Here is a 24,540-nt window from a genome sequence, read left to right as displayed (position 1 = left end):
GGGGAGAGGGACGCAGGCAGAAACCACTGGACCACGGCAGGGCAGGAAGAAATAAAGGCATTTCCTGCCAAGGAAACAACATCAGCAAAGACGGCAAGGCTAAAAAGTGCCAGAAAACACCATCTGGCTGGAGCTGAAGATCAAGAGGAGGTTGTAAGAAAAGTGAAAGAAGAAAAAAAAAAAAAAACCACCCTAGAAATGTACTGGGGCACAGAGAGGTTAAATACCTTGCCCAAGGTCATGGAGATGGTGGATCAGAATTTGAAACGTAGGCTGCCTGACTCCAAAGCTCACACGTCGACCGCTAAAATGGGCTTCACTGCTCGGTAGCCTTCGCTTCAGCTCATGTTCTGGAAAGCTATGGAAGGCTGGCTAGGCCTGCAGCAGAGGTCATCTGTGTGGTGGGAGAGCATCTGTGCCCCTTCCCCCTCAAAATTAGCAATGTCACTGCTAGAGGGTAGGTTGCTGGGATCTCGTAAGCAAAGGCCAGGAATGCTGCTCAGTATCTACAATGCACAGGACAGCCCCCACCACAAAGAGTTATCCAGCCCCAAATGTCAACAGAAACCTTGACCCAGAGTGACTCACTCACTGGGAGCCCACTTTAACATCCAACCTGACCTGAGACAATCATCACACTTGCTCACCCCTTGGGCGGGATCCCAAATTTTGCTGCATATTAGAATTCCCTGGAAATCTTAAAATATATATATATTGATGTTGGGTTGCACTCCGGGCATTCTGATTTCCAGTTCTGGAACTGGGTGCAACCCGGGCATGAGAATTGCTTCTTTTTTTTTTCTTTTCTTTTTTTTTTTTTTTCCCAGTGTCACTTGGCACCAGGGAAATACAAATCAAAACCACAATGAGATACCACCTCACACCCATCAGAGTGGCTAAAATTAACAAGGCAGGCATGGGAATTTCTTAAAGCCTCCCAGGTGATAGATAGCAAAATATAAAAAGTCTGGGAACTACTGCCTTGGCAGGGAGGGAGGATCAAATTATCTGCTAGGGGCCAAAGACTTTCGTGGACGCTAATGCCAGAAAGAGACGACCAAAGACTGCCCAGCCCCCGACCACCATGGGGCAGGACTGTCCCAGCAACAAGCCTGCATGGAATCAGCAAGAACAAAGCCTGCCATGGGTGCAGGGAGGACAGAGCCAAAGATGGCTTGGGGGTGACGGATTAGTCAGAGCTGGCAGAGGCCTGGGGAGGACGTTAATTAGAGAGCCTCTGTCACTGTCTGAGCAGGAGATAATGGGCCTGAACCGGGAGGAGGGCGGGAGAAGACCCCGTGACTCAGGGACTTCACAACCCCGTGACAGAAAGAACTGGACTGGAAGACAGAAAAGGTTAATTAAGAGTGAGTGCAGTCTGGGCACAGAGCAGGAAATGATCTGTTGGCAGCTGAAGGTGGGGGTGAGCCCACCAGGGTGGGGGTGACCTGGGAGAGGGACTAAGGAGTCGGCCATGGGTAAACAGGAGCTGGAACCTGAAAGGGATGACAGTCCCAGAACAGGGGTGGCCCAGGGGTGACCCCTGTACTGAATCTATCCTACAGGGCAGGCCAAACGCAGCTTGAGATTGCTGTGAAGATTTTTCCTCAAATTCCAGATTTCCAGAATCTCTTGGACAGTGGAAAACATGGTGAGACAGAGAGCATCCCAGCAGAGTGCTGGTGTGTGCCCCAGACCCCTCCCTGTGGCCCTGCCAGATCCCTGCAGCCAACAGGCCTCTCTTCAGAAACAGGAGACAAGATGACGTGATACGTCGGAAAGCAGTGACGACCAAGGGGTGGCTGGGGAAGCAGGAAAGCAGCCAGACACTGCACGGAGCCAGACCCCAATCTCTCATCCCAGCCCTGCATCCCCCACCTCTGTGTAGTGCCATCTCAGCTTAGGAACAGCCCTCCTTGGGGTCCCATGTACTGATCTGTAAACAAGGAGGCTGATGCCCATGACATCTAGTTGTCCATCCTCCTGTCCACTGGGCTCCTGCAAGCTCCCCAGGTCAAGCCCTCTGGCCAGGCTTTGAGATGAAGCCTGAAAAACCTGATTCTTTCCAGCAAAGAGCAGCCCAGGCAGGGAGAAATCCCAAATACAGCTGAAGGACCCAGCGATGACCAGCCAGGGAGAAGAGGAAACACAAGGAACAAGAACCACCATCCAGGGGTGCCTGGGTGGCTCAATTGGTTAAGCATCTGCCTTCAGCTCAGGTCATGATCCCAGGGTCCTGGCACTGAGTCCCATGTCAGGCTCCCTGCTCAGAGGGGAGCCTGCTCCTCCCTTTCCCTCTGCCTATAGCTCCCCCTCGTTTGTGCTTAAAACTAAAAAAACAAACAAACAAACAAAAACCACTTTCTAAAATCTGAAGGGGTCTCGGGAGAAAGCGGGATTAGCTGGGGGATGGGGGACCAGAAACAGCAGTTACAGAGATTCCAGATGAAAGGAATAGTCAGCTTTGAATAACTGAAGCTGTATTATAATAGAATAGGCATCCTTACAAAGTCATGAACTCCCCATCACCAGAAGTAACCAAGCTTGGGCTCAGTGACTAGTTTCAGGGGCACAAAGAATCCTCATAGTCATTAATCTTTTTTTTTTTTTTAATTTCAAGTTCTAAGATTTAAGGACTCTAGAGATCTAGCAATCTCTTTTAAAGGCTCTCCCCTCCTCCCAATGCCCATGGAAAGCTGTCGGGGATTAAGTTCTGGACTCTGCCTTCTAGAAAGGGATGGCCTAGATGGTCTGGATAAAGCACAAAACATCCACCTCCCTGCTGCCCTCGCCCTTCAGTAAGACCACAATCCTCCGGCCAGACCCAGCAACCCTTGCTGCACAGTCCCCACCCCAGAAAAGTCTCACCAGGGACCCCTCCAAGGCAGAGGGAACTGCTAGATGGCCCTCCCAGCACAAGCCAGAGAGGCCATCTACATCCCCTCCCAACACTCCCATCCCCAGTCCCTGCTCAGTCCCCTGGCAGGAGGAAGGAAATGGAAGGAAGGATCCCCCACACTCCCAGGAACCTCTGAGTGCTACACGGGCCCCTGTCCAGTGGGAGCCTCTCTAAGGGCAGCAGGGGGTCCTGACACTCCCACGAGTCCACAGTGTATGGACAGGAAGCACACGGGATGCATGGTGTGGAGGGGTCAGAACCTATCTCCAAACCTCACAGGAGCAACTGTTCCCGAGTCCTGGCCAAACCCAGCTTCTGGTAAGCCAAGCAGAGCCAACTGGCCTCCTCTTCACGGGACCCTGGGTCTTCTCCTCAGGTCAGGTGAGCAGGCCTCTAGGCCTGGGGAGACCTGTGAAGAGCTCAAGCACACGGCCAGGCACCTGGGGCTCGAAGGACACTTTTAGGGAGCTGAACAGGGTGAGAGGGCTCCGGCAAGGACAGCTGGGCCAGGCCGGTGGGCCAGAGGCTGCCATCTGCATCCTGCTCTCCTGCTTCCCTGTCCTTGTCTCCCACAGTGACACACTTAGCCCTATCCCACGGGATCCATAAGGACCATTCAGCTCACCAGCCACATGGCAAGTACCCTCACAGGGCCCCAGGAATAAGCAGAAGCCCTCCTGCCCTGAGCCCCATCCCCATCTCAGAAGAGCGCAATGCCCAGTGCCCACTGGCCAGAGCTGCCAGCCAGCACCCTGCTTGCCCCTCAGCAGACATCCACCGGACCTGGTCAAGACCCACGGAGCTGCTTGTTCATCAAGAAATCAGAACAGGGACTCACCAGGGCTTCCTAGGCATGGCAGGGACCAGCCGGGATGAGAGCCAGGAACACACAAATCCCTGGAATTTGCAGACCTTGCTGCCTGGCAAACAGCACCTCCAGGTGCATCCCCGGTGCTTGGTAATGCAATCAGGCCACAGCCTGACTGCCAGCTAAGCGCCCGCCCGCCTTGCTTCTCCCTGTAGCCACTCACGCCCTGAGACTCCAGATCCCGAAAGAGACATGTTCGTGGTTACCATAGGAACTCGCTAAAGCCAAAAAAGGCACCACACAGTCACCCACATGGGCCCTCAAAGCTCACGTCCACCTGCACAAGCAAGCATACACACACGCCTACACTCCCCAACACAAGTCTACACTGTTCTTAGGCTTGGGGCCTGCCAGGTGTCAGAAAGTGGGTTCCTTGCATGCGTGGTCCAGCCAGGTGCAGTTACAGGCCAGAGGCACCAGCCAGTGCTTACATGGTGCTCAATTGCTTACTTGGCGCTCACCTGCTTACCTGGCGCTCACCTTGCCGAAAGCTTCCTCAGGGCTGAGCCGGGTGGGGCTGAGAACCTAGGACCACCACCAGGTCGGCTTGCAAGGTCAGGCCTGAAGTTTCTGGGCCACAGACCAACTCTTGCAACCCTCCTACTCCTCTCCTCTAGTCCCTCCAGGAGGGGGCAGGTATAAGGATCAGGATCTAAACCAGTCACCTGGGACACCTCGTGGCTTAGTCAATTACGCAGCTGCCTTCGGCTCAGGTCATGATCCCAGGGTTCTGGGATCAAGCCCCACATCAGGCTTGCTGCTCAGCGGGAAGCCGGCTTCTCCCTCTCCCACTCCACCTGCTTATGTTCCCTCTCTCGCTATGCCTCTCTCTGTCAAATAAATAAATAATCTTTTTAAAAATTAATAAATAAATTTTTAAAACCAGTCACGTGAAAAGGGAAGACGGGAAAGAGCCCTACACCCTCATCTCCATAAATGGGACCAACATGCACCCAGGAGCTCAAATGAAAACTTGAAAGTCTTCACCTTGACCCCTCCCTTGCCCTTACCCGCAACATCCAAACCAATCCAGCCTGGGGAGACCACTGCCTCAGTAGCTCTCCAATATGTTTCCTCTCTTCAACCCCACTGCCCCCACCCTAGCCTCCAACCTCTCCAATGGGTCAGCAGACGGCAGCCAGGGGGCCCCTCAGACTCACATCTTGGTCCTATTCCCCTGGAAACCCTTCAATGGCTCCCACTCACCCCAGAGAAGCCATACTCCCAGGGGCAGCCCCACCTGCCCCCGAACTCCCACCCCAGTATTCCATCTGTAATAGTCACAGCCCCACACCCTTCCCACCCCTGAGTTTCTAACCTGTCTATGCCCTGCTGCTGTGACCCAGAGTACCTCACCCCTGGAGATGGCTCAGGCACTCCCAAGTCTGGAGGAAACCCCTTCCATCCTCTCAGAGGACATCTCTGCTAGCCCTCATCACATACCACTGCAATTCTCTGTTTAGATGTCTACCTGCCTGCAGGGGCCAGCTTTCATGAGCAAAGATGCCTCCTTTTCATCTTTGTTTCCCCTACCCCAGGGCCTGGCTTTGAGCGTGGGCTATAAGTGCCCAGTAATTGTGAGCTGAACTGACATAGCATCCTGACCCCCTAGAACAGCAAGTTCCCCCATCCCTGACAACTCTCAGTACAGGCTCTGGGTGTGTAAGAGGAAGTGACAAAGGAAGAAGCCCCAGAAGATTCTAGAACTTTTTGGTGGTACCTGAAGGATTCCTGTCCACTGCCACCACCCCCCACCCAGTGTTCCCATGCAGTTCCATGCCTCCTGCACCACCTGCCCCTGAGGGGGCTCATCAAACTGAGTCTCCACCAAGGGCACGTGCAGCGAAGGCAGACGTGTACTCTGTGGCCAAGTGCATGCATGTCGGGGGTAACAAGGGTGGGAAAGCAGCATGGGGAAGGTTCTGAGAACTAATCAGCTCCAACCAAGACTAAACCAGCCATTAATACAGACCTGGATTCAGATCCCAGCTCCACGACTTTAACCACGTGTCCTAACCTCTCAGAGACCCTCTTTTCTCATCTGCAGAGGCCGCTGCTTCAGGAGGGAGCCATGAAACCTCAGGGAGACTGTGCAATGTGTGACAACTTAGCACACATACATGCTCAACACTGCTGGGGCCAGAACCCCCACATTCAGAGCCGTGTGGCTCAGGGACACCTCCAGGAGGTACATGACTGACTGTGTGGAGAGGACCAGGTCCCTAGAGGAGGAGCCAAGGCAACTGGCTCAAGGGCGTGTTAGGGGCAACACTAATTGACAGAAAAGATGTCTTACCCAGCAGACGCAGAGGAAAAGTGGCATCTTGGGGCCAAGGAGAGGGGTAGCCTGGGTAGCTGGCTACCTAAGGGTCATGTCAGGGAGCAGAGCCACATCCTGGCTTCCAGGCAGAACTCTGTATTAGGTGCTATCGATGGGGGAGGAAGAAGGATGGATGAACAGGTACTGAGCTCCCTTTTAGTACCATGGGAGCAGGGGTGGATAGATAAAACCCTTTATGGTGTCTGCCCAGCCCACAGTCCACTCTTCCTGTCTGGGAACTAACCCCTCCCACAGAGAGAGAGGACCACAGCAACCACAGCTTATCCGTAAGACCCCATCTCTCTAGCTAAACTGACTGGACTGGGAATACACAACTGACCCAAGCTGAGCCGGTAAGATGCTCCCTCTTTTTTCAGTTTTACTGAAACGTAATTTATGTACCATACAACTCACTGTTTTAAATTGTGCAATTCAATGGCTTTTAGTGTATTCACAAAGTTGGCGGTGCTTTCACCACTATCTAGGCCCAAGGCACTTACACCACCCCACAAAGAAGCCTGTATCCTCTAGCCCTCATTCCCCTTAGTCCCCCCCAATAACCTCCCCAGCCCTAGGACACTATGAATCTATTTTCTGTCTCTACAGATTTGCTTATTCCAGACGTTTCATATAAACGGAATCACGCGGTATGTCGTGTTTTGGGACTTTCACTTAGCATGTTTTCAACTTTCACCTGTGTTGTAACATGTATTAGTACTTGATTTCTTTCGATGGTCAAATAACATGCCATTGTACCAATATGTCACATTTTGTTTACCCATCCATCTGCTGATGAATGTCTGGGTTGTTTTCACTTTTTTTAATATCTTTTAAAGACTATTTATTTGACAGAGAGAGAGAGAGCACAAGTAGGCAGAGAGAAGGGGAAGCTGGCTCCCCGCTGAACAGAGAGCCCAATGCGGGGCTCGATTCCAGGACCCTGAAATCATGACCTGAGCCGAAGGCAGTGGCTTAATCCACTGAGCCACCCAGACACCCCTGTTTTCACTTTTTTTGAAGATTTTATTTATTTATACTACGCAGCCATCAAAAAAAAAAAAAAAAACCAGAAACGAAATCTTGCATTTGCAATGACGTGGATGAATCTAGAGGGTATTATGCTAAGAAAAATAAGTCAGTCGGAGAAAGACAATTATCATATGATCTCTCTGATATGAAGAATTTGAGACGCAGGGCAGAGGGGTCGTGGGGGTCAGGGAGGGAAAAATGAAACAAGATGGGACCTGGGAGGACCTGATGAACCATTAGAGACTCTTAATCTCAGGAAACAAACTGAGGGTTGCTGGAGTGGAGGGGGGTAGGAGGGATGGGGTGGCTGGGTGATGGACACTGGGGAGGGTATGTGTTGTGGTGAGTGCTGTGAATTGTATAAGACTGATGATTCACAGACCTATACCCCTGAAACAAATAATACATTATATGTTAATTTAAAAAAAAAACCCAACTGGCTCAGTTAGGAGAGTATATATTTGCAGCTACAATAAAGTTACATAAAACAAAAATAAACATGGAAAAAGTAAAAAAAAAAAAAAAAGAAAGAAAGAAAGAAAAAAAGATTTTATTTATTTATTTGAGAGAGAGAAAGAACTAGCAGTGGGGAGGGGCAGAGAGAGGGGGAAGTGGATCAGGGAAAAAGAAGCAGACTCCCTGCTGAGCAGGAAGCCCAATGTGGAGCTTGACCCCAGGATCAGGAGATCATGACTTGAGCCCAAGGCAGGCACTTAACCAACTGAGTCACGCAGGAACCCTGGGTTGTTTCCACTTTGAGTTATTATTAAGGAGGCTATGAACAGGGAGGGGCACCTGGGTGGCTCAGTTGATTAAGTGTCTGCCTTCAGCTCAAGTCATGATCCTAGGGTCCTAAAATCAAGCCCCGCATCAGGCTCCGTGCTCAGCCAGGAGTCTGCTTGTCCCTCTCCCTCTGCTCTCTGTTTCTCTCTCAGATAAATAAATAAAATCTTTGGGGGAAAAATATATGCTATGAATGTTTGTGTTATAAGTTTCTATATGAACATATATTTTCATTTCTCTGGGATACATACTTAAGAAAGGAATTGCTGGTCATTTGGAAACTCTACCTTTAAACTTTTGAGAAACTGCCAGACTATTTTCCAAAGTGGCTGCACCAGTCTGCGTTCCCAGTAGTGGCATATGAGAGTTCCATTCCCTCCTCACCCTCACCAATGTTTGCCATTATCTTCTTTTTGACTATAGGCATTCTAGTGGGTGTGAATGAGTGGCTCCCTGTGGCTTTGGCGTGCATATCCCTTATGGCTAATGACACTGGACATCTTTTCTTGTACTTACTGTGCATTTATACACTTTCCTTGGAGAAGCAGGGAGCCTGATGTAGGACTCGATCCCAGGATCCTGGGATTGTAACCCGAGCCAAAGGCAGACGCTTAACTGACTGAGCCACCCAAGGAATCATTCTCTGCCCATTTTTTTAAAATGTGTTGTCTTTGTATTATTTTACTGAGTTGAAATGGTTCTTTATATATCTTGGGTATGAGTCTCTTACCAGATATGTGATTTGCAAATATTTTCTCCCACTCTGTGATTTGTCTTTTTACTTTCCTGATAGTGTCCTTTGTAACACCAAGTTTTTAATTCTGAGGAAGTTCAATTTATTGATGTGTTGTTGGTACTGTTACTTATGCTTTTGGTATCATATCTAAGAAACCATTGCCTTACTCGAAGTCATGAAGATTTCCATCTATGATTTCTTCTAAGAGCTTCATAGTTTTAGTTTTTACATTTAGGTCTTTGATCCATTTTAAGTTAATTTTGGTATACAGTGTGAGAGAAGGGCTCAATTTCATTCTTTTGTATGTGAATATGGTTGTCCCAGCACCATTTGCTGAAAACCTATTTTGCTTCATTGAATAGTCATGACACACTTGTTGAAAATCAACTGACCACAAATGTGAGGGTTTATTTCCAGACGCTATGTTCTACTTCATTGATCTAGATGGCTATCCTCACACCAGTACCAAATTGTCTTGATTGCTGTAGACTTGTAGTAAGTTTCAAAATGAGGAAGTAGAGTCCTCGAACTTTGTTCTTCCTTTTCAAATTGCCCTTAAATTTCCCTATGAATTTTAAGATCAGTTTAGCAGTTACTGCAAAGAAGCCAGCTGGGATTTTGATGGGGAGGGTTTCCAGTTCCTGTTCAACCTCTCCTGAACTCTAGCTCCACCTCCTCCCCTGGGTTCCCCGAGACACCCTGGGATCTTTTCTGTAACTTCTGCTTAACCTGGTTACCCTGAGTTTTTCTTTCTTATAATCAGAAGACTCTTCACCAGGCACAAGTAAGAACACAGTCCTACATACTATCCCAAACAATCATCTCAACACCATCTCCCCAGGACTAAACCAGGGTCCCGATCTCAACCACTGGCCGGTGTTCCCAGCCACCTTGTTACCAGTTCCCTTCCAGGTTACATACATCATCTTTACCAGTTAAATAGGCCCTCAATAAGCACTTGTGAAATTGAACTAGGAACCTAAAACAGCACCAAAAGAAACACTCCTACCACTCTGTGCCCCTTAGTAATCCTGCTTTATGCCTACATCCCATTCAATCTATAGATAAGAAGTTCTAGGAAATCAGACACCATTGTGCCCCCTCGACAAGGGATACAAACCCTGAAGTCTGGAGAAGTTAAATGTCTTGCCCAGGAATGACTTGCCCTGAACACTGAGCTGCACTGTGGCACACACACCCCATGCCAACCAGCACAGGCACAGGCATACCCATAGTCCCACCCCATCTTCAAGAGTTGCCATAGAGGGTGCCTGGGTGGCTCAGTGGGTTAAGCCGCTGCCTTCGGCTCAGGTCATGATCTCAGGGTCCTGGGATCGAGTCCCGCATCAGGCTCTCTGCTCAGCAGGGAGCCTGCTTCCCTCTCTCTCTCTCTCTCTGCCTGCCTCTCCATCTACTTGTGATTTCTCTCTGTCAAATAAATAAATAAAATCTTTAAAAAAAAAAAAAAAAGAGTTGCCATAGAAGCTACCTCCTCCTGGCAGTCTTCCAAGACTGCTCCCGCTGCACCTGTGTCACCAACTCTACAAAGAGAAAGCTCTCAGAAAGCAGGGACTGTTTGCATGCACTCCTGCCCTGCTAACCATTCACCATCACCCTTCTGAGCAAAACAGTCCAAAGTGGGAAGCCTCATGCCCTGTATTCCAACCCTCAAGAGCAACTCTGCCTTGCCCAGAAACCTGTGCCCAGGGACTACACAGCCAATGCTAGCAACCAGATGGCACGTAGAGGGCAGCTGGCCCAGAAAATCTTTCAGCTGAGATGGAGGGTTACAAGCAGGAAAAGCTGCCTCTGAAGGAGAACACTCATTGGAAGAATTCTTCATGCACAAGCTAATTCACATATGGCAGGATAATATTTTGGGCTAGCGACCAATGCTATATTTTCCCTCCTAGAATTCCCCTCTTTTTCAATTCACTCAACTAGAGCAGATGGTTGGTCACTCACTACCCAGGGAAGGGATGGAGATGGAAGCTGATTTTGTTAAAATCTGAAGGGGAAAGGGGGTCAGGGTGCAAACAAAATGGTTTGCCCAGAAACACCTGGAAAAGGAGCAAAGATGATGATGGAAGAGGAGCGAGGTGTGTCTGCTCAGGGCTTCCCAGACAGAGGAGCAGACGTATGGCCAAGCACGAGAGACAACTTCCAGACCCCAGATCTGAGACACCCAGGGCCAAGTTCACAGGATGACATCTGTCTGGTAACAGATGAGTCGATGACCAACTGACCACACACACGTGCATGAGCACATGCACATGCACACACACTGGGGTGTTCCATGAAGTTCTAGAACTCTGTGGCCCAATTTTCCAGGTAGGCAGGAATGTCAGAAAGCCCGATGGAACTGGGGCTTCACATAATAATCAAGACAATAGGAAATATAACTATCTTTCTTACACCCCCAAGCTGTGGCCTAGAAGGCACTGCTATACACATTACCATCAATCTGGCCCCTGCTGTTTCCAGTCCAGCATCTCCCTTCTTCAGATGCCCCAGGAATCAAGTGCCTGGTCCATCCTTTCCAGCCCCAAACCCCTAAGACTGAAATGGAGACTCTGACAAACACAACAGCCCCATTCATGTCTCCCACAACTGAGGGGGAAATGAGGTCCCCAGAGGACCTCTGGCCTACCATCATCTCCGATCACTACATAACAGGAAGTGGCTACTTACTTGACCTTTAGGCTTGCCAGCATGGTCTTGTCGATCCTGCCAAGAGAAAAGCAAAGGCTTTGGTCAGTGCTGAGGCTGAAGGCTCCCACCCAGTACATGCAGGGGAGGTGGTCCCTGGCCAGTCCAGACCACCAAGCCAACAGGGTCCTTCAGGGAACAACCACTGCTCGACAGAGGAGCTCTCCTCGAGCCCAGGAAGGAGGGCTAGACCCACACATAACCCTGTGAGGCAGGTACTGCTATTCCTCCCATTTTAGAAATGGGGAAACAGAGGCTCAGAAAGATAACATCAGTGGCCCAGTCTGAATCCGAGTTCTGGCTCCACACCCAGAAATCGCAAGCACTGTGTAGATGGCATTTCTCTTCATCACCCCCACTCCACAAGAGAAGACTGCAAGCCAGCTCCATCGGTCACTGGCACCTAGACGTTCAACACAATACTTCCTGGGCTTCTGCTCTGAAAGATGTCAGCACCAGGGACCCCTCCCCATGCCCTGTTCCCAGAGCTGCCAGTCCATGAGAGGAGACAGACCCCACTCCTGAGACAGAAACCCAACAGCAGGCTCCAGGATGCATGGGCAAGTGTGATCTGTCGGTCATGGGGTTCAGAGCAGAGAGGATCACGTTCATGGCAGACTGTCCTGGCAGCCAGCTCCTCCACCCCGGCCTGCACCCACCCTTGCTGGAAGACAAGGCAGAGCTGCTAAGCTTCTATTTTTACCCTCTGCATATGCCAACCCTTATGGCTGGTAAAAGAGTCCCCCTCCTCTCTGCAGAGACAGAAAGGTGGGCGAGATTCCCACCACCAGTGTCACCCCCGCCGTGTCACCACCAGCCCATGTCATCAACACCACCTTGTCACCACCATCAGTGTCACCACACCTCCATGTCCCCCTCACCATCAGTGTCACCATCACCACCCCGTGTCATCACCTTCAGCGTCACCACACTCCCCACCCCATGTCACCACTACTACCATGTCAGCATGACCATCAGTGCCACATCCAGAATGCCTTCAGCCACCCTCTCCAGGCAGCTCAGCTTTGCCACAGGCTTCCTATGGGGCAATGCTGGAATGGGAGCAGTGTCAGGGCCACACGGGGAGGACACAGAGCTGCCCCAGCAATCACAAGTCAGCACCAAGCCCTTGAGCTGGGAAGCAAGATCCTTTTGCTCTGAGTAAACTTCCAGCACCTTCTGATCTTGGTTCCCAGCAGCAAAACAAGCCACACCCCAAGGCTCCCAACCCAGGTCCCTCCCAGCTTCTTCACTGTGTCCTGGCCCCTTTCATGGAGCCTCCACAACTGGGCCCCTAGGGCTCATGAGGCCCCATCCCTCTGGCATGCAGACATTCCTCTTCTCCCATTCTGCCCACCAGATGGGGGTAGGGTGACTCCAGGGGCAGATCCCCACATTCTGCTGTAAAATTTATAGCCCAGAGCTACCTAATTGTAACCCCCAATAACAAGCCCTTACACTCTTTTCTGGAGGAAAAGAGACCCAGAGAGGGGAAGTGACCTGCCTGAGTTCTTCAGAGTCAAGGTGGGGGGGCAGCACTTAGAAGCGGGACTCCTAGTGTGGAGCCCTCTTAACCCAACCACCCACCACCGGGTGGCACTGTGGGTCACAGGAACCCCAGGCTCGACACCCACACCCACACCCAGTCAGCAGTCTCTCCAGAGGGTCCCACGCTGGGGTGCGGCCCTGGGAGGGCGGGACCAATGGCCTTGGCAGGACTGAGACTACAGACACAGCAGCAGCCTGTGTCACTGGGCTTCTCTCTTTCAGAAAGCCAGACTTCCCAGATTCTCCCTGGCACCTTCTCTCCTCCCCACCGCCCATCCACCCCACCCCATTCCCTCTCCTCACCATGTCCACCCCTGATGCCACTGGTTCTCCACCCTGACATCCAATGGAGCTTCTAGAATACCAGCCCCCTGAGATTCTGGTCACAGTCTGGAAGGGACCACGGCTCCAGAAATGTGCCCTTTAGTCTCCAACCCTCCCAGCTGGTGTCCATCTCCAGATGATGCCTACTCTAAAGACTTTTTTTTTTTTTAACTTGACAGACAGAGATCACAAGTAGGCAGAGAAGCAGGCAGAAAGAAAGAGGGAGAAGCAGGCTCCCCGCTGAGCAGGGAGCCCGATGCGGGGCTCGATCCCAGGACCCTGGGATCATGACCTGAGCCGAAGGCAGACCGTTTAACCCACCAAGCCACCCAGGTACCCCCAGATGATGCCTACTCTTACCCACCAACCCCACCAGGAAGCCCTGCTGTCCCCTCAAACTCAATGAGGCCTATAACCAGATGCCTGTCATGGGCAAAAAAACATGTCACATAGTCACTCCATAAGCATGGACTGAGCACGCACGATGTGCCACACACATCTTCCTGGTCTGCTCCACACGTCCCAGAGAAGCATGGCTCTTAGACAGAAAGCCTCTCATGGCCCGAGCCCCGCCCTGTAGTGATCCCAGCCAGCCTGACTAGGAAGCAGATGAGGTGATTTGAACCCAGAGCCTACACTCAGCACAGCAACCCCTTGGCCCCAGGGGAGGGAGGGGACATGGGGAGGGGGCATGAGCAGGCCCCAGGTTGCCCTGTGCCAGCCCTAGCACGATGTCATCTTCATTCTCCCCATCTACCAAACATGCAGCACCCGCAACTCCTTCCTGCTGGAGGACGGATGGCAAAGTGCCTTTGGAGAGAAGGGAGAGGAAAGTCAAAGTCTGCACACACACAGAAGCGAACCAGCCAGAAGAGCAGACGGAGCCCACCTCTTCCCAGCCCTGGCGGCCTCTCCTTCTCTCCCTTGCCTCAGTGTCCCCCCACTTGGCCCACCAGGCTCCATACCAGGGCACCCCAAGCCACGTTCCTTGCAGCAGTTGGGAACCTTTCCTCTGACAACGCCCCAGGCCCAGAAGCTGAAAGGAAACCGATAATGAAAACCACGAGACCCCGCTCCCCAGCTGAGGAGAAGCTTCTAACAGCTGGTAACCAGAGACAAGTCTTTGACCTCAGTCTCCCCATTTTCTGGCCCCCTGGGGAGGGAAGAGCCTCTCCCTTGTTCTGCATGGAAACCTCGTGGCCTCAAAGACCAGGCAAGAGGCTGGAGCACAAAGCCAGCAGCTCATACTCAGATGGAGCTGGGATTGGCTGCCTGTGGTGGGAGGAGGGATATCTGGACACAGCCCTGCCCGTCCCTCACAGCTCACCCCCACAGTGGTCCAGTGGGCCACAGGCACCCCCATCACAAAGACACACACGCACACACACACACACACACACAGAGATGATGCAGATAGCACACGCGCACAGACAGGAGCACACAAAGCTACGGACGACCAGAGGAGCCAACACCTGCTCAGAAACGCAGAGTGCACACGTGGTCACACGCCACACACACACCTACGCAGCCAGCCACACGCTTCATACACGGCCACCCCAACGGGCAGCTGCAGGCATGCCGCACTCAAGCACGCACACAACCACAATCATCACAGAGGCGCCGACACACACACGGGAGCACACAAGACACATTCAACCCCACCCCTCCGGTGAGCTAATGCTGGCACCAGCTCCAACCTTGTGGAGCTAGATCCACCCTTGTGGGTCCCCTAGATCCTACTCCAGGGACGGCAAGGAGACTTGCCCCTGTATCTCAAACACCCACCTCCCCACAGGTCTCAGGCACAACCCGAGTCCCCTCACCACCGCCCCCCAGGCGGCCGCAGCAGAAGCAAGACTTCCCAGCTGGGTTCGCTCCCATCCCTGCGGCCACCCTCCTCTGCCACCTACCATCCAAAGCCCCCAAAGGAGACGCTGCGCTTCCTGCGAAACATGGTTGTAGCCGGGGGGCCCCGGCTCCCCGCAACGTCCCCAGGGCTGTTGGCAAAAGGGCAGTGGCGCAGCCGGGTCGGTGGGGCCATAGGCTGAGAGCAGGACAGCCGGTGTGGCACCTCCCCTGTCGCCTGCCCCCCAAGCCCAGCACTTCCTGTGGGTGAGGCTGCAGGGCTGGGAGGTGTGTCCTGCCCCCCAGGAGGCACGGAGACAGACAGCAGCAGGGGAGTTCGCAGAGGGCAGCTTCCCCACGCCCAGAGGAACCCGCAGCTCCGGAAGGGGCTCGGCGGGCAGATTGCACCACAGCCCGACTTGGCAGCTCAGTCCCACACAGCCCCAGCTTCCCAGAACCCAAAGGAGGGCGAGGCACAGGCACACACAAACGTGCCTGTGAGGGAGATAGAAAGCTGGCTGGAAGGCTCGGGAGCCTTGCAGACAGGCCACTCACACCCACTCCCCTGAAGGCAAGAGACGGGACCGCTGCCTTCCTGCTCCCGCAGGGCTCCGCACATGCCAGCTGAAGCAGCCCCACGCCTGCAATGTACCTGCGTGTAGATCTCGTGTCTGTGTAACTCCCCACAAGACACAGGCTCACACAGGGAGGGAGACCCATGTGTACACGCCCAGGCACACACTCAGACTGCACACATGCCCACATACCCACGCACAGGCACAGACCCCTTCAAGGGTCTAGACAGAGGTCAGCGGGGTCACCATTCATGCTGGTGATAGTGGGGGTGGGAGGGTGGCCCATGTGGGCGAGTGGGTTTCTTTCCTGCTGGAACTCAGCTCTGCGTGCACCCATGCCAACCGTGCGGGGTATGCAGTAGGTTCTCACTAATGACAGCCCAAGGAAGGGTGCGGCACACCCACTAGCACTGGCCTGAGTGGGAGGAACCAGAGCCAGGCACCGGGCACCAGGCCCCTGCCCTGCCCCCAAGCAATGCAGAAAGGGAAATACAGTTGCCGTGGCCTTTTTCACTGGCCCACCCTCCCCACAGCTTCCTGTTTGAGACCCACTGCCACTCTGGGCGTCAGATGGGTGGGGCAACCCCCAGGTCACAGACAAAGGACACAGGTGTTTCTATTTTCTGGACGTTTCCACAGCAGGAAAGGCCACACAGGTGGTGAGTAGCCCCCTAGATGGGCCAAAAGACCAGCTTCAGGGCCAAGACCACTTCTGATCCATGAGCGGTAAGAACGGGGTCCTTGCGTTGAAGGCAGCTGGCCTCTCAACAGAAGCCGGGCGGTCCTCGGTTCCACTGCATCCTCCACTCCCGCCTTCACCAGGAAAGGAAGGACGGTGTGGCCCACCATCTGGGGTTACACCAGACCAATGGCTTCCCACTGGATGTCCACTCCACATCCAGACCTCTCCCCACACTGCACCCACCCCATACCCAGGAGCTGCTCGACAGAAAGCATGGATGCTTAGGGTCCTGCCGGCCCCGCGTCCATGTGGCCTCCATCTGGGTAAAACAGCTCTGTGCCCCACGCACACCCAGAAGGAGCCCCGGGCCAGCCCAGCTAACCAGGGTGCCTTCCCTGCCAGCCACCGTGACGCACTCAGGAGTGGGCAGGAGAACTCTGCGGACCTCACTCCTAGAGCACAGCCCCCTCCTGCCAAGGCAGCTAAACCACAGGATGGACACACAGTACATAGGAGAGTGGGAGAGAGTACAGGAGAAAGCAGGTCTTCGGGACATCAAACTCCTGGAGCAGCCAGCCTCTGGGCATGCAAGGGCCTGACATATATCCCATTATTCCTAAAGCCAACAGGAGTTGGATTCCTCTCACTCTCCACTGAAGAAGTCCCAATTAAGATCAAGAGCTTGGTGGGTGCAGGGGTGCAGGCGAGAAAAGCCAGCGGGCCGCTCAGCCCACCCCTCCCCAAGCCAACTCCAGTTCTAGGCCCACCACGGTTCCGGGTACAGAGAGTGCCAGGTGAGAGCTGGGGCTGGGTACCACACGGGTGACTAATAACACAATTCCTGTTGCAAATTACTTCCTTTTTTTAGTCAATTAGAGGGAGATCATAGCGAACCCATCACTGGAGCCCATCATGTGCCGTCTTTCATATGGGAGAGAATGAAGTGGGGTCACCCCAACAAGCTGGGGCGCTTCCAACCACCCATCAGCTAGTCTCACCTGTGCACAAACGTGACCCTGTTTTCATGTTATCCATCACCTGGGGGAAGAGGCGGACTAGAGATGCACTCACGCAGGCCCTCCTAGTAGACAGAGATACCTGGGCAAACACTGGGTGAGAGGCCACAGCCCAGGATTGCTGCAGGCCCAGGCCCAAGCATCTGGAGGTCAGCAGTGCGGCCCAGGGACCAGACAGGAAGCAGCATTTCAAGGCCCCAGCTGGGGCCACCTGGAGGCTGGATTCTCCTACTTGGGGTTCTGGTCTCTTACATGGTAACCACAAAAGACAGGGCGCTTTGTGACTCAGACCCCAGGCCCAGGACCAGCAATGGCCTGGTGGCATCAGCAGGAAGGAATACAGAACTCACAGCATCCAAGATCCGGGAATCTTGGAGAGACCAGACAGATCCATGCCCTCCTGATTCCTCAGAGTGAGGGCCCGGAGACAGAGAAGGGAGGTTCCCAGATGGCTTATATTTTACTCTCTGAGCTCTAGAGGGAGCTGAGAGCCAATCTAGAGCATCTCCCACTTTCCCTTCCTCAGCTCCAGTCTCCCGAAGAGCCTTACAGCCTTGTGACCTTCAGCAAGTCACCTAACCTGGGAGGCCTCAGTTTTCCCCCCTGGATTGTGGAGGCTGCCACCACGGCTTACAGGATTAAGTGCAGGGCTCCCACACCATTACGGGAGCTGTTATAACTAGAATCTATTACAATCCCGCCCCCTCCCCTGGTCCTGCTCAGCTTCCTGTCGCCCCTGCTCTGACCCCACAGTTCCTGTTCTGTAGGGGGGTGGTGGCAAGGGGTCCATGCACTCTCTGGGAAAGACCATGAGTCAGAGAAAAGAGAAGCATGCTGTGAGCCAGGCCCAGCCCTCCTACCCCCACCACGCACAGCCCAGCTTCCTCCCAGACCTCCGCTGACTCAGATGGCCAAGCCGTCAGAATGGAGACAAGGACAAGCCACGGGGATGGGAGAGCCAAGAGCAGGGCCTGTATCTGGGAGCTTCCTATGGGCGGTGCCAACCTAACCGCTTAGCTCCTCTTGGTCTCACAGCAACCTCTGAGCTAGCACCACTGTTTCCCCCATTTTACAGATGAGGACACTGATGCACAGAAATATCAAGGAACTTGACCAAATTTGCCCAGCACAATGGTAGCCAAGTTAGGTAGGACGCTGGAGACTGAGTTATCAGTCATTGTCCTATATGACACCCTGTACCGGTGCCAATGGCCAAATCAACCTACACAAGGGCCCAATTCATGCAGCACCCATTTTACAGACAGGAAAACTAAGGACCTGGAAACACAGCACAGCTCAACAGCTACCAGGACAAAGTCAGAAAGAGCAAGTCCCCGCATCCTTCTAATACCAGGCAAGATGAGCTCCTTCCCTCCTGAGTTTGCTCCTTGCCCCATCCACAGAGCCAGCTTGGGGTCACCAAATCACAAGGCCCTGGTTTCTGTGCTGGAGGCCTGTGGGTGTTCCTGGTCCAGGTGACGGGCAAGTTCCAGCCAGAGCCTTAAGCCCAGGACAGAGCTCCGGGGGACCCAGCCAGCTATCCAGGCTTTAGAGGGATGTGGAGCTGAGAACGCCAGCTGGGATCAGAAGAGGAAGCAGTCCAAGTCCCTGCCAACAGCTCCTGAGCCAGGTCTACAGGCCCTTGGGGGCAGGAGGGAAGGAAGTGACCATGGGGTTTCCTCTGCTTGGACAGCTCTGTCCTCACAGCCACTAGTGGGAGCTGAAAGAGGAGACAAACTCCTTTTCCAGGCATGGGGATGAGCAGTTATGGGAAGCTCAGAAAACAGAGGCCCCTGGAGAAGCAGGCACTATGTCATTTGGCCTAGATCCTCCCCTGTCCACATGGTATGACCTGGCACCAGCAGTGACCAGCAGCGGCTCAGCTTTCTTCCCACCCTGACCACTGAACCGCCCAGAGCAGGCCACATACTCCTCAGGGGCTTCCGCTGACCTTTCCTCAAAGGGGAGGCTAGATTCACCCCTGCTTCCTTCATAAGCCAACTGAGGACAAAGGATAGTGGCAGAGAAGGACACGGATCTCCAGGAAGACAGGGTGGAATGGCATTCAGACCCAGCAAACCCGAACTGGTGAGAAATCCACACTTTGGGATGGCGACAAATGCACATCTAAGATCTGCACTGTGATTTAGGCTGCACTGATCACTTCCCCACACGCACTCTCAGGGGCCAGAATGAATTTCTCATTGCACAAGTTCTGCAAAGCAAGACGGTGATGAAAATTTGCAAGAGCAATGCTAGTGAAAACCGGACTCCTGACCCCTGACTGCACGGTTTATTCTGACCTGCTCAGTACTGCCTGCCAAAAGAACTGCTCACAACACATGGCTGTGGACTGAACCACTATCAAATGGACCACAACTTAAAAGTGTTTAAACAGGACACCTAGTGGGCTCAGTCCATTAGGCATCTGCCTTTGGCTCCATTCACAGTCCTGGGGTCCTGGGATCCAGCCCTACATCAGGCTCTCTGCTCAGTGGGGTGTCTGCTTCTCCCTCTGCCTGCCTCTCCCCCTACTCATGCTCTCTCTCTCACTCACTCTCTCTCTCTCTAAAATAAATAAAATCTTTTTAAATAAATAAATAAAGTTGTTTAAATAATAACAAGGTATCCCTTTCAGCCATCAGATGGTAAAGGTTAAAAGAAACCTTGACAATGGTATGAGGATATAAGGGAACAGGACTACCATCATTAGTGTAGATATTTGGCAATATCTATCAAAATTTTAAGTGCACACGCCGTTCATGCCAACAGTTGTTTTGTTTTTAAAGATTTTATTTATTTATTTGACAGACAGATCACAAGTAGGCAGAGAGGCAGACAGAGAAAGAGGAGGAAGCAAGCTCCCTGCTGAGCAGAGAGCCCAATTCGGGGCTCGATCCGAGGTCCCTGGGATCATGACCTGAGCCAAAGGCAGAGGCTTTTACCCACTAAGCCACCCAGGTGCCCCTTGTGCCAACAGTTTTGTCTTCAGAGATTTATTCCACATATAAACTCATACAAGTTGACAAGATCTATGCATACAGATGTTAATCACACCATTGTTTGAAACAGCAAATACAAAAAAACCTAAATGACCAACATTTAACTATACTGGAAAACAAGCATAAGATGGGATGCTATGGGGGTGCCTGGGTGGCTCGGTCAGTTAAGTGGCTGCCTTCAGCTCAAGTCATGATCCCAGGGTCTGGGACCAGAGTCCATGTCAGCTCCTTGCTCAGTGGGGAGTCTGCTTCTCCCACTCCCTCAGCTGCTCCCCTGGCTTGTGTTCGCGCCCTCTCTCTCTCTCTCTCTCTCTGTCAAATAAATAAAATCTTTTAAAAAAAAAAAAAAAAGATGGAATATTATGGAGCCACTGAAAAGAAGGCAGAATATATGTGTTGCTATATAAAGATAATCTAAGAATTCAAGTTTAAAAAAAAAAAACAGCTAGGATTTCATTATTTTAAATAAATACAGAAGTTCTTCTTCTTTTTTTTTTTTTTTTAAGGAGGGAGAGGGAAAGGGTGGGACAGAGAGAGAATCTTAAGCAGGTTCCAGCCTCAGCATGAGCCTGACCTTACCACCCTGAGATCATGACCGGAGCCAAAATCAAGAGTTGGACGCTCAACCAAAATCCTACACATGTCTGGACAATTTTTGGAATGGAACATAAGCAATGGTCCAACACTAGTTACCTCTACTAGTTACAAAAGAATGGGACCAGAAGTAGAAATTTGGGGGGAAGGGACTTTTCACTTATGTTATTCTGTGCTGCTTGTTTTTTGTTCATTGGGGCTTGGTGGGGGGGGGGGGTTGTCATGAACGTGTTATAATTAAAAGAAAAAGATGTTAAATATATGAATGGTTTGCTTTAAAAAAAAAAAAAGGCAGAAACAGTAGCAGCTACAAAGGCTCATTTCTTTAAAACCTTCTTATGCAGGGCCCCTGGGTGGCTCAGTTGTTAGGCATCTGCCTTCAGCTCAGGTCATGATTCCAGGGTCCTGGGATCAAGCCCCGTATCATGCTCCCTGCTCAGCGGGAAGCCTGCTTCTCCCTCTCTCACTCCCCCTGCTTGTGTTTCTTCTCTCGCTGTGTTGTCTCTCTCTGTTAGATATATAAATAAAATCTTAAAAATAAAATAAAACCTTCTTATGCTATTTCAGGCTCAAACAGACACTGATCTCAGTCCTGGGACCATCTCTTCTACTCTGAAGGGAACTTTGTCTTGCCCCAGAAAGAGCAGACTAGGCTCTCTTTCACTGGCTGACTCCAGATGGTTCCTCCATCCACTCTTCTTTTAAGCAAAGAGTCTATGCTTTAATCTTGAGAAAACTCAAAGGAGACCAACATACAATTATGCTGGCGGAAATTTGGATCTGGTGTTCATTTTACATTAGTGTATCAAGTTTATGGAAATTCACCCATACCCTTAAAATCTGTACACTTTCTGTATGTGTATTATGCTTTAATAAAGAGGTTTGTTTTTTCTTTTTTTTTAAGATTTTATTTGTTTATTTGACAGACAAAGATCACAAGGAGGCAGAGAGGCAGGCAGAGAGAGGGGAGGGGGAGAAGCAGGCTCCCTGCTGAGCAGAGAGCCCCATTCGGGGCTTGATCCCAGGACCCTGGGACCATGACCTTAGCCGAAAGCAGAGGCTTTAACAAACTGAGCCACCCAGGCGCCCCAAAGAGGTTTGTTTTTTCATACACATGCTTTTTGACCTGGCAAGTCTGTTCCCAATTCCACAACCTCCCAAGGAGAAAAAAATCAGCCAAGTTTTACCTTCAAGGGTCTCCTGTACACTGCTGTCGTAACTATGAAACTATGGAAATGACCTAAATTACTGACAGGGTAAATTCAAGAAAGATCCTACCCCCCAACAACTGAGTCCATTCCAGTCAATATAAAGTATAAGTACAGGGGCGCCTGGTGGCTCAGTGGGTTAAAGCCTCTGTCTTTGGCTCAGATCATGATCTCAAGGTCCTGGGATCAAGCTCCATATCAGGCTCTCTGCTCAGCAGGGAGCCTGCTTCCTCCTCTCTCTCTGCCTGCCTCTCTGCCTACTTGTGATCTCTGTCTGTCAAATAAATAAATTTTAAAAATCTTTTTAAAAAAATAAATAAACAATAAAAAATAAAAGGAAGCAAAAGGAGGCAAGAAAGGGGATAGTCCCAGTGTTATAAGTTACTGGTTTTCAAATGCACTGGGCGTGAGAGTCACCTGGGGCTTAAAATAACATGGGTTCAGGGGCATCTGAGTGGTTCAGTCATTACACATCTGTCTTGGGCTCAGGTCATGATCCTGGAGTCCCAGGATCAAGTCCCGCTTCGGGCTCCCTGCTCAGAGGGGAGCCTGCTTCTCCCTCTCCCACTCCCCCTGCTTGTGTTCCCTCTCTGGCTGTCTCTTTCTGTCAGATAAATAAATTAAAAAATCTTTATTTTTAATTTTTTTTAATTAACAAAAATAAATAACAAGGTTCAAATTCCAGCACTGTTGCTTACCAGCAGTGTGACCCTGGGCAAGTCCTTCAACTTCTCTATGTCTCAGACCAGACTCCCCATCTATAAGGGGTGAACGGTGAGGGATATATGAAGCCTTCAGAGGGGTACCCAGCATAGACCTACATGTGTGTTAGCCCGTGGGACTGCTAAAATCCTGACTCCATCATTCTGGGTTAGGGCCAGGGAATCTGCATGCTTAACAAACTCCTCTGACAGCTCTGGCTCTTGCCCAGTGAGGAATACTGGAAGGAAATCCACTACAATGTTCCCATTATTTCTGGTGGCCCTGAAACTATCTGCAGGAAGTCTTAGGCACTAAGAACTGTCTGAAAGAGATCTCTCTAAAGGAGATCTCAGAACCCCCTCTTCCAACTCTGTCCATCCTCCATTCTCCATTCTCCATTCAGCTAGGTCACTCCCAACCCTCCCCTACACCTGCAGAGACTCTCCTGAATGGCCAGAGTGTGGGCATCAGCACCCTCTGCAGGCACCTCTGGGTAGTACAAGTAGGAAAAGGGGGCATCTCGCTTGTATTTCTTGGATGGCAGCCATACTGCCCCCTGACATAAGGGATTGGGGGTTGGGGGAAGCCTATGTCTTGCAGGAAGGAGATAAGCAACAACAGCCTGGTGTCAGAACACACAGGTTCCAGCCCTGACTCTGACGTTAAATATAGCTGAGGAGAAACCACTTCAGCACCCTCCAACTCCATTTTTTTTTTCATCTGTAAAGAGTAACGGCATTCATTTCTCGAGACTCTCCCGTGAACCAGTTACATCATACTTTCTACTTTATTTTATCCTGGCCACAACCACATTCTCTCTCCCGGTGAGGAAATGGAGCCAGAGAGAAGTTAAGGAACTTGCCCAAGGTCACAGGGCTGGTGGTGGGTGGCAGTGACAGGATTCAAACCCAGAGGCCTGGCCTGTAACTCATCTGCCATTCCTAGAGAGAACAAGGGCAGTATTAGACGTGAACTAGCGCCAGGCTGGGCGCAAGAAAACAGATTCTTCCTGGGCCCCCACCAGTGCCGAGCTGAGGAGCAGCCCCAGCCTGGGCCAGAAGGAACACACCCTGGGATTCCTCCCCAGGGCCTGACAGACAGGCTGGGGAGGGAGCCTTCCAGAAGAGGAACAGTGACTCAGGTGGAGGCAGGTGGGAGGGAAGACAGAGGAGAATCAAGGCACTCCCTCAAACACAGCATGCTCATGATGTACTTATCATGATCCCCTGAATAAAGGTGGCAGTCCTAGTGAGGCTTGGCCTCCCAGGCCCAGAGAAATCCTGCTGGAGTCCCAGCCTTGTGACATCGCTATCAATACTTGTCCCTTGCCCCTTTGAAGGGAGCATGGCTAACTAAGGATGACACAACAAATGGAGACAAGCAAGGCCTTTTCCACTCAAGGTCCCCTCTTCTGTCCCCACTGCTAGACCCACCCTCAAGAGGCCTCTGAACAGTGAGGTGCCACCTGTACTGCACATAGATGGGTGGGAAATTGGTGCTGGATCCTTCAGCGTGGTGAAAGCCTGAACCAATGCCCCACTTGGGGCTGGGGATCTCTAAGTGGAACTACAGACCCTGCTAAAGAAACAACCCAAACAAGTAGATGCTAATGTTGTCCCCATTTTACAGATGGAAAAACTGGGGCACAGAGAGACTACGTAATTGGCTCAAGGTTACACTCCTAGGTTGTAACTGTGGCA

General features: G+C 51.6%; 1 protein-coding gene across 4 annotated transcripts in view; it reads right to left on the bottom strand.

The window, feature by feature from the left end:
* Positions 1 to 24,540, bottom strand: part of RAP1GAP2 (RAP1 GTPase activating protein 2) — a 206,283-nt gene that overhangs the window by 169,306 nt on the left and 12,437 nt on the right. For 2 of the 4 annotated variants that reach the window (XM_045070200.1, XM_013053481.2), the window contains exon 2: positions 11,327 to 11,362. In XM_045070200.1, the coding sequence (XP_044926135.1) occupies positions 11,327 to 11,349 (23 nt within the window). In that variant the 5' untranslated portion in view covers positions 11,350 to 11,362. Of the gene's footprint in view, positions 1 to 3,737; positions 4,235 to 11,326; positions 11,363 to 15,126; positions 15,390 to 24,540 lie in introns of those variants that run through there. The other 2 variants (XM_004746827.3, XM_013053482.2) reach the window with 2 other exon arrangements.

This window comes from Mustela putorius, unplaced genomic scaffold (genome assembly GCF_011764305.1).
Source record: "Mustela putorius furo isolate JIRA1106 unplaced genomic scaffold, ASM1176430v1.1 tig00003962_pilon_pilon_pilon, whole genome shotgun sequence".
Classification (NCBI taxonomy): domain Eukaryota; kingdom Metazoa; phylum Chordata; class Mammalia; order Carnivora; family Mustelidae; genus Mustela; species Mustela putorius.
This window is presented reverse-complemented; position numbering and strand designations above follow the sequence as displayed.